Source organism: Opisthocomus hoazin, chromosome 2 (assembly GCF_030867145.1).
Source record: "Opisthocomus hoazin isolate bOpiHoa1 chromosome 2, bOpiHoa1.hap1, whole genome shotgun sequence".
In the NCBI taxonomy this organism is placed as follows: domain Eukaryota; kingdom Metazoa; phylum Chordata; class Aves; order Opisthocomiformes; family Opisthocomidae; genus Opisthocomus; species Opisthocomus hoazin.
Window position 1 is genome coordinate 69,651,341 of NC_134415.1, and position 15,335 is coordinate 69,666,675.

General features: G+C 37.6%; 1 protein-coding gene across 1 annotated transcript in view; it reads right to left on the reverse strand.

The window, feature by feature from the left end:
- LAMA2 (laminin subunit alpha 2) overlaps nt 1-15,335 on the reverse strand; it is a 408,847-nt gene that overhangs the window by 304,490 nt on the left and 89,022 nt on the right. Inside the window, exons 2-3 of the mRNA XM_075444852.1 lie at nt 9,166-9,336; nt 4,875-4,987 (exon numbers count right to left, since the gene is read on the reverse strand). Coding sequence (XP_075300967.1) covers nt 4,875-4,987; nt 9,166-9,336 — 284 coding nt within the window. The remainder of the gene's footprint in view (nt 1-4,874; nt 4,988-9,165; nt 9,337-15,335) is intronic.

Here is a 15,335-nt window from a genome sequence, read left to right on the forward strand (position 1 = left end):
TTTTTCCCTCCCTTTTAAAATCTTCCCACAGATTACCACACTGAGCTTTTATAACACTAGTCTGAGTCCTATCTTGTTATTTTCCTGTCCCAGCCTGAATCTCTCCCATTCATCTTGTCACTGTTTCTTAGTTCTCTCATGTCTGCCTTTTGCCACAGAACCACTTAGTTGTACAATCTTGTGTAGAGAAAGCAAAAGCAATCACTCAGTTTTGAAATTCTTTTCCTCTTCCTAGCATTATCCTTATAATACGTGATCTATGTTTGTGACTGTGCACATGCGCATGTGTGTGTGTATTTTTGCTCATGGGTTTAAACTGAATCAAATAACAAAGAAATCATTGAAAACGACATCAAAATTCATTCAAATTATATTTGGGCAACATAGAATTACAAAATAATAAATTTAGCATTAGCAGAATATTACTGCCTGCTTTTCATAACAGCTTTTCAAAATTCTTCTGAGCAAGGCAAACATTCTTCCAGTTATTCATTTCTCTGTATAGTTTCAGAAATGCCGCTTCCCAAAGTATAATATGTACCACTCAAATAGTGAAGTCCAGGAGTCTAAAAACTTACATTTTAAAATGTACTGAAATACACGTCAGGAGAAGTGGAACTGCAGTGATTGCTACATGGAGTCAGAACACCATTTATTAAGACTCCCTCCTCCCTTTCTACAGAAGTGCAGGGGACAGGATGAAAAGACAAAGTCAAAGAGTTGGATGTTATCAGAGGAAGGAATAACTTAAAACTGATGAACTGCAATTGCTTCATAGAGAAATCAGCTACATAGCTTAATCAGTTATTCTTGCTCTTGCACCTTATGAGATCTTATGAGGCTCTGAGGAGTGTCAACTACTTTCTTCAGAAATATATGCCTGGAAAGAACTACCTGGACACTGACCTGATCCCCCACAATCCCAGACAATTAAGATATTAAGTACAGAATTTACTGCCAGAACATTAACTCTGGGTCCACCCAAGTTTCACACATCTACAAGTCACATAAAATATTCCAGCACTACTTAAAAAAATATCAAGTGTATAGCAAAAATATCAAACCCCACAAAAATATGCTCCTGGCACAAGTATCTCTGCAATATCAATGGCATTGGCAATGTCCATGTTCCCCACAACAGCAGGGAATTTGTTAAAAGAAGTGTCCTGATGTGTGCAGCAATCAAACAGATGGGCTGACCACCTCACCTCAGACTGCCAACTGGTGTTCCTGTGTATTTGCCAACTTTCTTTGAAGATACTCTATGAATCTTCCACATCATTGTGAAATCAAACCAAATGAGGACGTGGGATAGCATGAGTACAGGGAGTATGTTCTGTCTTGAAGTTCAAGCATTTCTGTTGTGCCAACTCTCTTCTTTGCATTTCTTGAAGAGATGGCTTATTTCTGTCCTGCTGAACATTGCACTCACTGGACCTGAATTACTTTTGTTGCACTTGAACTGCACACCACTCTTACAGCAAAACCCACAGACCCTACGCAGCCTGCAGAGGTAAGAGATGCAGAACAGCAGACAGCTTCTCTCAGTAACCTGAGAGTGCTTCAGAGACACAACAACCTAGCACACCGATGAACCTACCCCGCCAAAGTCGGATCTGCAGTTTCACTTTCAGTAACTAGGGTAGCTCAACCTCTCAATTTTAACCTCCATTTAAATTTGCCTGAGCAACTCTCAAATAAATCAAAGATGCTCATAATCAAATAATTCCAGTTTTCAACTCATATTTTTATAATAGGTGGGGTACAAATTTCGAATGTACTTTAATGAATTAGAATCCTAGTGTACATTATAGATTAAAGCTCTTTATAAGTATTATGGTAAACCTCAGTTGCTGGGAAAAAAGAAAAAAAATAAATTCTATATTTTTCCCAAGCTGTCTGATAATATCGTGGCTCCTTCTAAGGTTAAATATATTTTACTTTTTCAGTTTACTAGGTATTGCTAACTATTATACACCATTTTTATATGACTCCATTGCACAATAAAGTAAAAAAGTATGTAGGTGCCCCAAAAGGCCAAGCATTACACAAATGAAGAAATTGTAATTATTTTCCTGATTTTCTTCATGAAATCAGTATTTGCTAAAAGCATTCTATGTACTGTCATAATTACCAGTAATAACATACATAACTAATGCATTCCTGCAATTTTCAGTCCATTACTTGTAGATTTGTCATTTGTTATTTCTATCTCACAAAAAGAAGTTGAGCATTTTTATACTTAAAGCAAGAATCTACCAACACAAAACATAGCAATTACTGAATCTCATATAAGCCAAAGGTAAAGAATGGTATTTCTTTTAAGTGAGGTCTCAAAGATATCTGGTGACCTTCATCATTCATAGCGACTACTACACATGACACTAGCTGGAAGAGAAATTTCACTTCTACTGACTACTTCTAATAAAGTGTACAAGGCTGTGTCTACAAAATACCCAAATAAGCAAACAAAATCTCCTAATACTCCTCAAAATCCAAACACCTCATATTTCTTCCTGAGCAGTCTAAAAGCCACGCATTGCAACATACCTTTGATTACATTTTGGGGAACAAAATTGTTGTTCTCTCCATGTAAGGTGGTGAGTAAACATCGCATGCATTCCTAACTACATGGGTTACTCAGATCACAAAGTGTGCCAGACGGCGTTAGTGACACAGGGTCTTATCCCACCTCTCTGCATACACGGGAACCTTGGCAGTGCTCCTATTCCAGCCAATACAACGGAATGGGCTTAAGAGAAGGTCTTGGCTTTCAACTGCAAAAGGACCACTAAGCTTTCTTTGAACAATAATCAAGAGAACATGAGAAAGAAACAGCCTCATACTTGAGCTTTGTCTCATTGAAATAAAATAAAACCAAAAAACCCAAACCCACACAACACGCAGTGCAGTATTCTCAGAGCGCTGCCAACTGGCACAGAAAGAGGCCTTTTAAGCACGTTAGAACAATCTGTACTTTTTCTTTAATACAGTCACTGTCCCTGTAGTTGCTACCTTTTGGTATATCAGAAACCCCAAAACTTTAGGAAGTGCACACATTTGCTTGCTTCTTATGACAATCTAGATACTGACACAGGAGAAAAAAACAGAAGTTATAAAGCTCTAGTTTAGCAAACCTGGCCTAACCAACTACACAAGTAAAATCCCCTGGGTGATGAAAAACAAGGATGATAATTTAGTTCTAATGCCTGAGAGCTACTCACATATTAAGAGTTCATAGCCAACAAAAGGCACAACCTCTCGCTGTAAAGGGAAACCAGTTAATAACTCTGAAAGTCTAAAAGACATTTAAAAAAATGCAAAACTGCTTAATGCCACAGGAGCTTAAATTCAAACTTCTGTAAACAGGTTTAGCTCTGCTGATTGAAACAGAAATGCACACTGAATATTTTTGCAAGTATAAGGCCAAAGACACAGGTGTAGGATTGTTTCTGCCAGCAACAATGAGGGCTCCAAAGCCAGAATGCTAACAGTTCTTCCTGGATTCAAAGGCTCTTCCAGGTATAAAGACTACTGCTTTCCAAGTACTTCAGTGTCACGGATATAAGAATTTTTACCATCAGATCATTTGGAGGACAGTTTGTTTACAAGAAATAGAAGACAAAATTCCAAGCATTACTCTTTGTTAAACCTTACTGAAATTCTGAGTCCTGAACTAAGTTAAGACTAAGTTTGATCTCTTAAGAAAACAAAATTGCCTGTATGTATGTACACAGATGTCTCAATGCCCTGCCTTTTGTTTCATTTTATTTTCTAATGAACTATGCTTTATTCAAGACTCTGCAGCTGATAATCAGCTATTGTCCTCTAAGTACAGCTAAATGAGAAAGAAAGGAGATAAGGAGATAAGGACCGGCAGGTTCCAAGTGAAACCGTGAAAGCAATAATAATAAACTGAAACAGAACACTGATCTCAGTGAAGAGATCACAAAGGAGGGGGAGCTGGGAAGGGGCATCTCTTTCCAGTGAGCCAGAGAAAGGGCCTTCCCTTTTTTCTTAACACCCGGAAAACAGATTATGTTTTCTGGTCTGATTCAAGTTGCAGGCAAATATGGGCCAGCCACAGACCAAAGATTTTAAGGAGGAACAAATTAAAAATTAATTTGTTATCTACTTATTTGAATACCAAAACGGTCAAGTTTAATATCATCGTGAAAAAATTTGGTACCAGATAGGTGTTCTATATTTATCTTGGCATAAAAAAATAATATTCTTTTCCATCAAATCCTCTTCTTTACATACAGTGGAATTTATATAGCATTTTTGTAACCACCAAATAACTGCATCATGTATAGCTATGTCTGTCAAGCAAGATTCCTCTAACAGGAAGCAATATATTTAACAACCTCGTTAGCCAAACTCCTCCCAGGCTCTCCCTCAAAATAACCCACCACATACGCATGTCTACCTAGCACAGTAGAACTGTTTTTAGTATATTGAAGTATTTTTAGTATATTTAAGTGTATAGTACTATGCTACTGAAACAAGAAAGAACTGCATTCTAACCATAAACTTTTATTCATAAGAATTTTTCCCTGAAAATCTTTTGTCTTTAAACAGCCAAACCAGAAGTTATGAAAAAAAAACCCAAATCCTGAAACTGTTACACTTAAAATAACTTAAAAAGTGACTTCATAAAAATATACATGGAATAATTATTTTTAATTTTCTACATTATGTTACAATGAATGGGTCAGTCAGAATTATCCATACAAATAATAAAAAGTTATAGGAGAAGCTGAGGCTGTCTTTATCATACAAAAGCAATGAAGAGCAAAGAGGAAAATACTCCAGATCATCTATTGTGCAAGCAAGAAAGCCTTTGCCGAAACAAACAAAAAGAAGAAGTCTACCTGTTGGAGGTCCAATGTAATAGTCACATAATGATATTCAATTCCATTCTGGATACTAGGGCTTTGCCACCAAGTGTTCTTGCCATCAATTGCATTTGTTATCGGATGTCGTTCTGTCAGAACAGCAGAAATACAGAAATATATTTCAAATTTATTAGGAGATTTAAATGTTTTTAGATCTAAAATCTAGATTTGAATACAATTACAGAACTAATGAGGCAGCACTTTAAAATAAAAACCAGGAAATTATTTTTTCTTTAACGCTTGGAGCAACGGTCATGCTTATTATTAGTGGAATACTTGTCTAATGTTAATTGTTTCATTTCAGTTAGGATCACAAGAAGCTGATTCAGAACACCTAAAAGGACTTGGATGCTCTACTGATTCTACACAGTAAGTAGGCATCTAAATCAAGTGAACATTGCCTGCAATCTTCCAAAGTTTCAGGTACTGTGAAGTCATTAAATGTTGCAACCGGAACAACAAATCAGGAACCTGAGCCACAGTGTGCAGGGAAAGGAGAGATGAAAGTAATACTGACACTTGAATTTCTAAGACATTTCTAAGCACACATGGAAATAATTCAGAAACCATTGCAGAGGAAATGGTTTAGAAATCATTACAGAATATATTTCTCAACTGGAAAATTGTCTGACTCACATACATGCTTATAAAGATGGTTCTAATCCACATCAAAATCCAAGATGCATTACTTTTCATGTCTACATTTACTCTGCTGCAGTGTCCCAAACGATTCCCAAATAAAAGCAGTAAGAATTTATATAAAGAATTGAAATCTTCCTAGATTTCAAGATCTTCTAAATTATTGAAGTCTGCTTACACAGTATTTTAGTGTTATTTAGACTGTAAAAAATCACACTCAGCATTTCCAGGTTACTTTTTGTGGTCAATTCGTTTTCTCTCCGGTATGAAATGGGGAGTAACATAACTTCACTTTTAAAAGGTACAAGGAACTATATTTTGAAGTCCCTGATTGCCTAAACCCGATCTGTACATTACAGGGAAAATAACCCAAAGGAAATTTAAGTACAGTAGGTATCTTCTACGCAGGTTCTGTCTGCAAGAACAGAACAAGACAGCAGAAATCCTACCCCTCTCAGTAAGGACGGTTTTCTAAACTGACAGGTTTTCTTGATATAAAACTGGAATATGTTTCATTACTAGCTAATCCTAGAATTGCAAATAATTAATTCATGAACTGATTAATTTACTCTTTATTTTAATTATTATGTAAATCAACTAACCAGATTGATACTTTGTGTCTCTTTTCTTGCTACATCAACCACCTGTGGAGGACAGGAGTCCTAGCTCATTAAGGAAAGCCAGAATGTCTGAACATATTTAAAGATACAATTAAAGTGCTTTGTGGGTGTGAGGGAAAGCATAAGCCTTCAAAATGCCAAAGATTTCATTTAAATATCAGATTATTCGGTGGCATTAGTGGGCACCAACAATTGCAAGTTAGAATAGTGGTGCTACAAGTGATGTTATTAGTAGCTTTATCTTTACATTGAAGAGAAAAGCAAAACCCACCCATGCTTTAGATGTTGCCAATTCCCACAGCTCTGATCATCTTCACAAACCTTGGCTTTATGAGTTCTAGCAAAAATCACCTGTAAATCAAACTTAGAGCTCCTCAGTGATTGTGACAGAAACTGTCTAATTGGAAATTTTGATGTAAGTCTCTTCAGATAAAATTGATATAAAGGTAAATCATGAGAAGGAGGGTTGGGAGATGAATCAACAATTAACTGTAATCACCATTATGAAAGGAAAGTTTAATCATAATTAATTTGAAAACTCTGATTAATTGCTGGCATGTTTTGCCTACTTAAAATGGAAGGGAAAATAATATAATATTTGCAAAAATGACTGGATTGCAAATGCAGTTCAAGGACCAATCTCCCTGATGGATGGCAAGGGGGAGAACTTACAGAGTGAGCCCGTCAAACTGTGCTCTTTAATTTGGGCTCACATGTGATTAACCAGGGAATTTGTGTTCATCTCCTACTACAGTAATTAAGGGGAGGCACTCCAGACTCACACATTCCAGAGGGATCATTTAGTCTGGCTATATTACATGGTTCTCCTATTAATGAGCCATCTCTGTTTAAATAAGGCACTTCCTTCTGCCAAATGAACATTTAAAAACCTTCAAATGTGATGTGGTTGGCAACAAAAGACCAGACATTATGAAGCTGGGCAGATTCAAGTTTTTAAGAGGGTAGAGTGAGGGGAAACACAGATATAAATCATTCAGATGGGGTTTAGATTTTTATATATACCTATGTGTGTGTATATATACACATGTATTAGTGTATGTTATCTGATATCACAGGTGGGACTTGGGGACAAAGCAATGCAGCTCTGTTTTAGGTTTGGTTTCTGAGTTAAACAAACTTGACAGTAAAATAACTTGGAAGATGTGCGTGCATCTCTAAATATCCTTCTACAAAGAAGGGAAAGAATCTATTGCACAGTGTTTCTGCCAGTTGGAATGGTTCCAAAAACCCCTGAAACCTTCTCTGACTGAGACACACTACTATAGTGTAACATATTTGAATGCTTATATTGCTACAAAATCATATTTTCCTTTCCTCAGTGGGCAGCATTTACTACAATTAAAGAAGCTGTCAAAACTTGGAAAACTATCTTGGGAAAAAAAATGGGTTGCAACTGTGTTTCAGACAAATGAAGTAGTCTATACCGGGCCAATTATAATTAGCTTTGCAAATGCAAATGGATAGGTAGCTATTTAGCAGGAAAGCATCTGGGAATTATAACAGGCAACTAGCTATATATCTCTCAGTGGTGTCCCACCATTAAAAAGGGGAAATATCCAAGTGAAACATGTAAACAGGAATATATTCTGTTCATTCTGAAGCAAACCTGCTTCTCTGTGCAGTGCTGGTAAGGGCTTAGGTGGATTTTAATAAAGATGAAAACCTCTAGAGAGAATTCAGAGAACCACAATTTCTACAGTTAAGAGCTCTAGAAAATAGAACCTATGAGAACAAAAGAAAAGAGATAGCTTAGTGTAGAAACTAGACAGAGCAGCAATACCATCAACCCTCAACTAAGTGAAAGAAAAAGGGAATAATCCATTCCTTGTGTTGACTGACATTAGGAAAAAGGTAACATGAATTACTGCAAGGAAGATGCAGAGTAGCTATTGGGAAAAGACTTTGTAATGGGTAAAATAATACTAGGAATGGTGGTCCCAGAAGGAAGTTTCTAAGGAGAAGCTAAACAAGTTTATGTCTGGAAAGCTACAGTCACAAATCCTGTCTAGAAATAGCAGATAGATTAAATGTTGTCTTTTTTTTTCTCTGTAGTTTTAAGCACGTGCTTAAATGTGCTTTGCCATGAGTTGTAAATATATCTGAGCTAGGTTTTACAGGGAAACAACTACAAAAAAGAGATAAATCTTCTCTATGCTTCTGTGGCTGTGCTTCCTCCAACATTTTATCTATTCCCTTAAAAGCTGTCTTAAGTGTTTCTACACCCTCTACCATCTACAGTACCACTATACCCACAAAAATCAAACCACATTAATGCTATTCATGTCTTTCACTGCAAGGTCACATGAAATTAAACTTGTATGACTTGACTAAGAAATTTTGTTAGTTCTAATCTTCCCAACTATTAGAAACATGCATCTCTGAAGTAGATGATAACAAAATTGTACTTCAAAACTGATATTGCTTCTGGGTAGTCTTATAGAAAGTAATGTTAGCAAAGATCAATGTTAATATGAAAAACCAGGCAATTAAAATAAGCAGTGATCCATTATCTTATTTTTACTGGCTCAGTGAAACTGAATTAACATCAAATGAAGAAGAAAAATATCCCAGAACACAATAAGATAACACTGGAGTTGACCCTAATCTGAAATTTCAGATATTGCTTTCATTGGCCAAAATGTTCAAGTTCTACGTATAGGTACATGCAGGTAAAAGCCATCTGATTTTCATTCACTGTCGGTATATATCAAGAGAATTCAACAACAGCTGTAGATACTTAATTTTTCTAAATCTGAATTTAGGTGCTCCACTTTAAGGATCTGAATTTAAAAGTTCAGTTTGAGGAGTATACAAAACAGATACAGATTTTGAAACTCCATTGGAAGAGATGGGTAACCTAATTTAAAAAGAAAGAGACACGCTTTTCATAGCAATCGGGCCAGTGACCTACAGTTTTGTTTGCTGAGTATCTACAAACTTCAGAAAAAGATCTTTTTAAAGGAACAAAATGAAAATGGCACACATACGATGTGGAACCCTGCTCCTTTGATCACAAATGCGGCACTGCGGGTTCCTTGCGGGCTGTCCAGGTACATGTTCAACAAGTTTGCAGTACATTTCCCGACCCTTTTCTCCACAGGTGGCATTGGTTGTGATGAGAGCATTAGTGGCCAGGTTCAGCACTGCGGGAAACAACCCTGCAAACAAAATAAAACAAATTCATGAACAAAAGCAACAAAGGTGAATTTAGCAGCACAATCATAAATGAACATAACACCTTTCATGTCATTAAAGCAAAAGGCATCGTTTTCAACAACTATAGAAGTAGTGAAGCACAGAAAAGCACCAACAACTTTGGGTTTGAATATAGAGTTTAGACGTGGGAATAAACCCAAGATACTGATGCTTTCCTTCTTATTCCCTTCTAAAATTCAAACTGGTACCCTCTGGTTGTATCTCGAACAACAGCAGGATGCCAAAGGAGAAAGTAAAGCATGTAAACATACAAAGCACGATAAAATTTTTTCATAATCAAACCTTGTGTTCCTACCCAATTGGACACTGAAACACTGTATGCAAATTACCTGTGAAAACTCTTTTATTTTTCCTCTTTTCTGCTTGCATCTCAATGGGAAAGCTTTTCCTCCACAGACTGCATTACTTGTATTATACACTGTATCACCATTCTGCTTAGGACCTCATAGTCACCCTTAGCTGCTCAAGAGTAGATAAGTAATTCATGCAGCAACATGAACAGCATCTGCCATGTGCGATATCCCTTTCTTCAAGAAGAGGATAATCTATACAACGTTATATCTTTTATGGCAGCAGTGTTGTTATTTTTTTCAGGTGCACATGCTGAGTAATGTATTATAATTCTCATTCAGCACAGCACTTAAGCACATGTCTGAGTACTCTGCTGAACCAAGTTCTATGTAGCAGTAAACCATAAAGATTATAAACCATATGAAGAACAATCATTAAGCTAGGTTACTCTCTTTTGCACTAAATACTGATCAAAACCTTTGAGCGGTAATAAAATTGATGCATGGAGACAAAGCGATATGATGTGTTGAATGTATACATTAGCCCCTCACATTAAATCAGTCAGTTTTGCATCTTTAGAAGCATAATTTGCCATAGCTGCAGGTTAAACCAAAACAACAACGAAACAATCTGAGGTATGGATTGGGATCATCTTCAGATTTATTTGATGACAATTTCCACTGGTCCCAAACCCACCCTTCTGCAACTCATTCAGCTTCTACCCTATTGTGTTATTATAATCTTAAAATAAGTCTTTAATCAAAACTGAATCTGTGATTATTGTACACTGATAAAGCTCCCTTTATAATGACTTTCCTCTTCCTCCTCCACACATGGACAACCATATTCAACTGACTACTTTCGGTCCTTTAACTCCAGTCTCCTGCTTGTCTCTGCAATTAACCTGTATACCATTTAATTACCAAGCTTGGGTGGTCATGGTACAGCTGTCCTCTGACATTGTGAGTTAGTGACTCTGACACTCACATTAAAACCATGTTAAACATACTGCTTGAGCAAGGCAACCAATTAGTTACTAACCCGTCCAATTTGTATAGTCAATCAATAGTTGAGATTTTATTGATGGTGTAGCTTGCTTCTTCTCTATCAATTACAGCCCTTTCTCATCCCATTTTAAAATCTACACAGTTGTTCTTGTATTTTTATTTAATGCATTCATTGATATTTCCTGCCTTATACAATAGGGACATATGGTAAAAATCTGTGTGAGTATTAGCCGAGTAGATGAATTAATAGCTGTGGAACTTCCTATGTTGACTTACAGCCTCATTATTCTTTTTAGGCTGTACAAAGTTAATAGTGTAAAAGCCAGTAATCATTTAGTCTTAACACAGAATCTTGCATTTGCTTTGGAGTTAAGAATTTATTTCCTCAAAAGTGAACCTCACAAAAACGACAGAAGGATCTCATTGCAGTACATGGCATTAGGAGAATAAATCCTTCAAAAAACAGTGCAACAGCTGAAAAAGAGCAGGCAAAAAGCCTCCAGATTCACACAGCTATACAAATATTATGTTATACGTCTATACATAAATCATACTATTTTTCTGTTTTAACTAAAATTTTAAATGTAAGACACAAGTTAATGAAGAGTACTTAAGGAATTCATCAATTAGAGCATAATTTCACTCTCAGATAATGTCTTTTATGTACAGAGCAGATTAGGACAAAACTGCCACACAGCCTTGACCATAATCAGTAAAAACACAAGTGCTGAAACCAGTATTAGGTGTTTCACTAAAGAGACCGTGTCAAGATCCCAGCACCTCAGAGAGAACTGCATCACGTTGCATCCCCACCAGGCTCACAGTAGTGGATCTGACAGGCAAAGAGCAAGAGATGCGTGAAGTGCTCCTACACCGCACCCAACACCACGTTTAGTATTAATGAATTCTCCAGCTCTGGAATTTTAACAAGTTAAAAATTACAGTTAACAACTACATATATGAATGTTTTTTTTAACAGTCTTTGTTTGCTAAGAGCTGGGAGTTATACTCGATAATCTTTAATCTAAATAATAATCCATAATCTTTAATCGATAATCTTTGTGGGTCCCTTCCAACTTGAGGTATTCTGTCATTTTATGATACCGCTTTGTATAGCCCAAAATAAGGCTTTGCTTTTAAAGAACATTTGATGTGCAAGTCTGATGAAATGGAGGAAGCAATACTGTTCATATTGCTTTCTAGCTATTAATATATATAACACTTTCACAACATAGGCATGAGATTCTAGCAATATAGAAGATAATAGAATAATAGAATAGTTTGGGTTGGAAGGGACCTTTAAAGGTAATCTAGTCCAATCCCCTGCAATAAGCAGGGGCATCTGCCACTAGATCAGGTTGCTCAGAGCCCCATCCAACCTGACCTTGAATGTTTCCAGGGATGTGGCATTTCCCACCTCTTTGGGCAACCTGTTCCAGTGTTTCACCACTCTCATGGTAAAAAACTTCTTCCTTATATCCAGTCTAAATCTCCCTCCCTTAGTTTCAAACCAATACCCCTTGTCCTATCACAAAAGGTCCTGCTAAAAAGTTTGTCCCCATTTCTTATAGGCTCCCTTTCAGGCACTGGAAGGCCGCAATAAGGTCTCCCCGCAGCCTTCTCTTCTCCAGGCTGAACAGCCCCAACTCTCTCAGCCTTTTCCTATAAGAGAGGTGTTCCAGCCCTCTGGTCATCTTTGTGGCCTCCTCTGGACCCGCTCCAACAGGTCCATGTCTTTCCTGTGCTGGGGGCTCCAGAGATGGATGCAGGACTTGAGGTGAGGTCTCAACAGACCAGAGTAGAGGGGCAGAATCACCTCCTTTGACCTGCTGGCCACGCTTCTCTTGATGCAGCCCAGGATACGGTTGGCCTTCTGGGTTGTGAATGCACATTGGTGGCTGATGTCCAGCTTTTCATCCACCAGTACCCCCAAGTCCTTGGCATGTCAATCTCAATCCCTTCATCCCCCAGCCTGTATTGCTACCATCGGTTGCCGCAATCCATGTGCAGGACCCTGCACTTGGCCTTGTTGAACCTCATGAGGTTCACATAGGCCCACTTTCTCCAGCTTGTCCAGGTCACTCTGGATGGCACCCTGTCCCTCAGGCATGTCAATCTCACCACTCAGCTTGGTGTTGTCTGCAAATTTGCCGAGGGTGCACTCAATCCCACTGTCTATGTCATTGAGGAGGACATTAAACAGTACTGGTCCCAGTACAGACCCCTGAGGGACACCAGTTGTCACCATTCTTTTTCTGGACATTGAGCCATTGACCACTACCCTCTGGATGCAACCAACCAACCGATTCCTCATCAGCTGAACAGTTCACCCATCAAATCTGTATCTCTCCAATTTAGAGAGAAGGATGTTGTGGGTGACTTTGTCAAAGGCCTTGCAAGCATTTTTTTGAATCCTTTAGCTAGGCCCTTTAAATATGAAATAAATATGTGAATGTTCATGATGTAGTATACACTGTTTACCCTTTCTAAGATTCACATCTATCCAATGATAAATCCCGAGGAAAAAGGCAAGAGAGCTCAAGACACCACAGTTCATTTTTTAGAGAATTTTGCCTTATTTTTCATGATGATAATCACATAGAAGAAGTATTTTTAAATTGGTGTACTAGTTTTGTGTATTTTAAAATTCAATGTCTCACTAAATTATAAAACTTTTTTAGTTATCAATCCCACCTTGAATTCTATGGGCATCCTGCTATGAAATACTTCCAAAACAATGATCTGCTATAATTACAGACAGCTCTTCTTTCTTTATTGCCAAATACCTTTAGTAATCATTTGCTCCAGTGCAAAGACTAGGTAAAACACCTCTGAGTCGGAAACACATTATCTCTATTTTGTGTAGCTCAAATACAAGCAGGGAAATTCTACTGCCTTGAACTGCCAGCTACATCAATCTTTTCCCTCTGTGTCACTGGCAAAAAACAGATTAGCATTCATTTGTACCTGGACAAAATACCAAAATTCTAGAAATTGCATGGAGGAAATAGGTAGAAAACATTGGCTTGTAATTAGGCAGTGGTTTTAGCAGCTTGGATTCAATTTCTAATTTTCAGCAGACTTCTGTTACATGAAGAGAAAAATACAGCCTCAGATTCTCACCTATGAAATGGGCATGGTCATCTTTCTGTTTTCCACTTTGTTTTTTAAGCATGGAACATATTCCATGGAGCTTTTAGAGCGTGGAAGCCCAATAGAGAGTTTGTTTAGTATTGACAGGTGATTAAACTATGAAAGGAAAACAACACAGAAACTAATCAAATTCTTTGAAGTGGTGTACCATGCAAGGGTAATCAAGTAAGCTGCTCAGCTCTCTACAGGATTAGTGATGATAAGCTTAGCACATTTTGTCAGCAGAAATAGTTTTAGAAAAAAAATGATAAAGATGAAAAGCAGCGAGTCAGCAGGAGTATCTGTTTTTTGCCTACAAAATGATGCACTCAAGTTTTACACTGCCATTGTGATAGTTAAGTAGGGTGTGGTACCAAAGTGCTAACTACATTATCAGTGTTTTAAATGGTTCCTGGATCAAAGCAGATCTGAATGTGTATATTAAAGACAAAAGTAGTGGATGCTTGGGATCAGTGCTTTTTTACAGATGCCTCACAAGTCACCCCTTACCAATACTAAAGTTCTTTGTAGATGCTTGTGGAGTCCTGACTGGATGAGAGGGGAAATAGCTTGGTGCCGTTGAGCAACCCAGGTTCCGATCTGGAGGTGAAACTTGGGAGCGGCTGACACGGAACCCTGCTGGGAAAGTAGAGCGACGAGCTCGGGACACTGGAGCAGGGGGACCATCACGTCGCCGTTTCCTGCCGCACTGTCACTTCCTTCCTGCCACAGCACTGTTTCCACATCGAGATGCAGCTCTGCACCAGTCACAACGAGTTGCAGTAGTTTTGCCTATATATGGATTGGGGGTCTAACCAATCAGACGCTGTAATTGCTTTGCTATATAAACCTTGTTTTGCTGACTAATAAAGGTGAACGATCTATACTCATATTGGGGTGACATCGTTACAACGTTTCCGTAACCCACGCCAACAGACGCTGGCAAGCATATAGGTATAAGTGATTCACTGAGTTCAACATATTTAGATGAACAGATTTTGACAAGAATCCATGAAAGCCATTAAAGGAACTAAGCTATCATGACATACGAGGGAATGACCTCTCACGAGATAATAACAAAAGAAGGAAAATGGGGAATAACACTGGAAAACCACAGTGATCTTGGCTGAACTCTGTTTTGTTCAACAGTTACGTAAGTAACTTAGAAAACAGAATAAAAAGTAAGGTGTTTATTGATGATAGAAATTGTTCAGGGTAATCCAAAATAAAGACAGACCACAAAGAGTGGCAGCAAAATTTCACAGCATGGTGTGTCTTGCCTAGACAATAAAATGGCAGATGAAATCAATGAGTGGACATTAATACACAGGGAAAATATGATTTTCTCTGCACTAGCTATTATCACCCTGAAGGAGTTACTATGGATATTTCAATGAAAATATTAGCTGAAGAAATAGATAAAAATGTCATTACATTATCGCATAAATCCATCCGCAGTGACAACTGAAATACTGTATGATTTTCTCTACCTCTCATCTCCAAAAGGACAT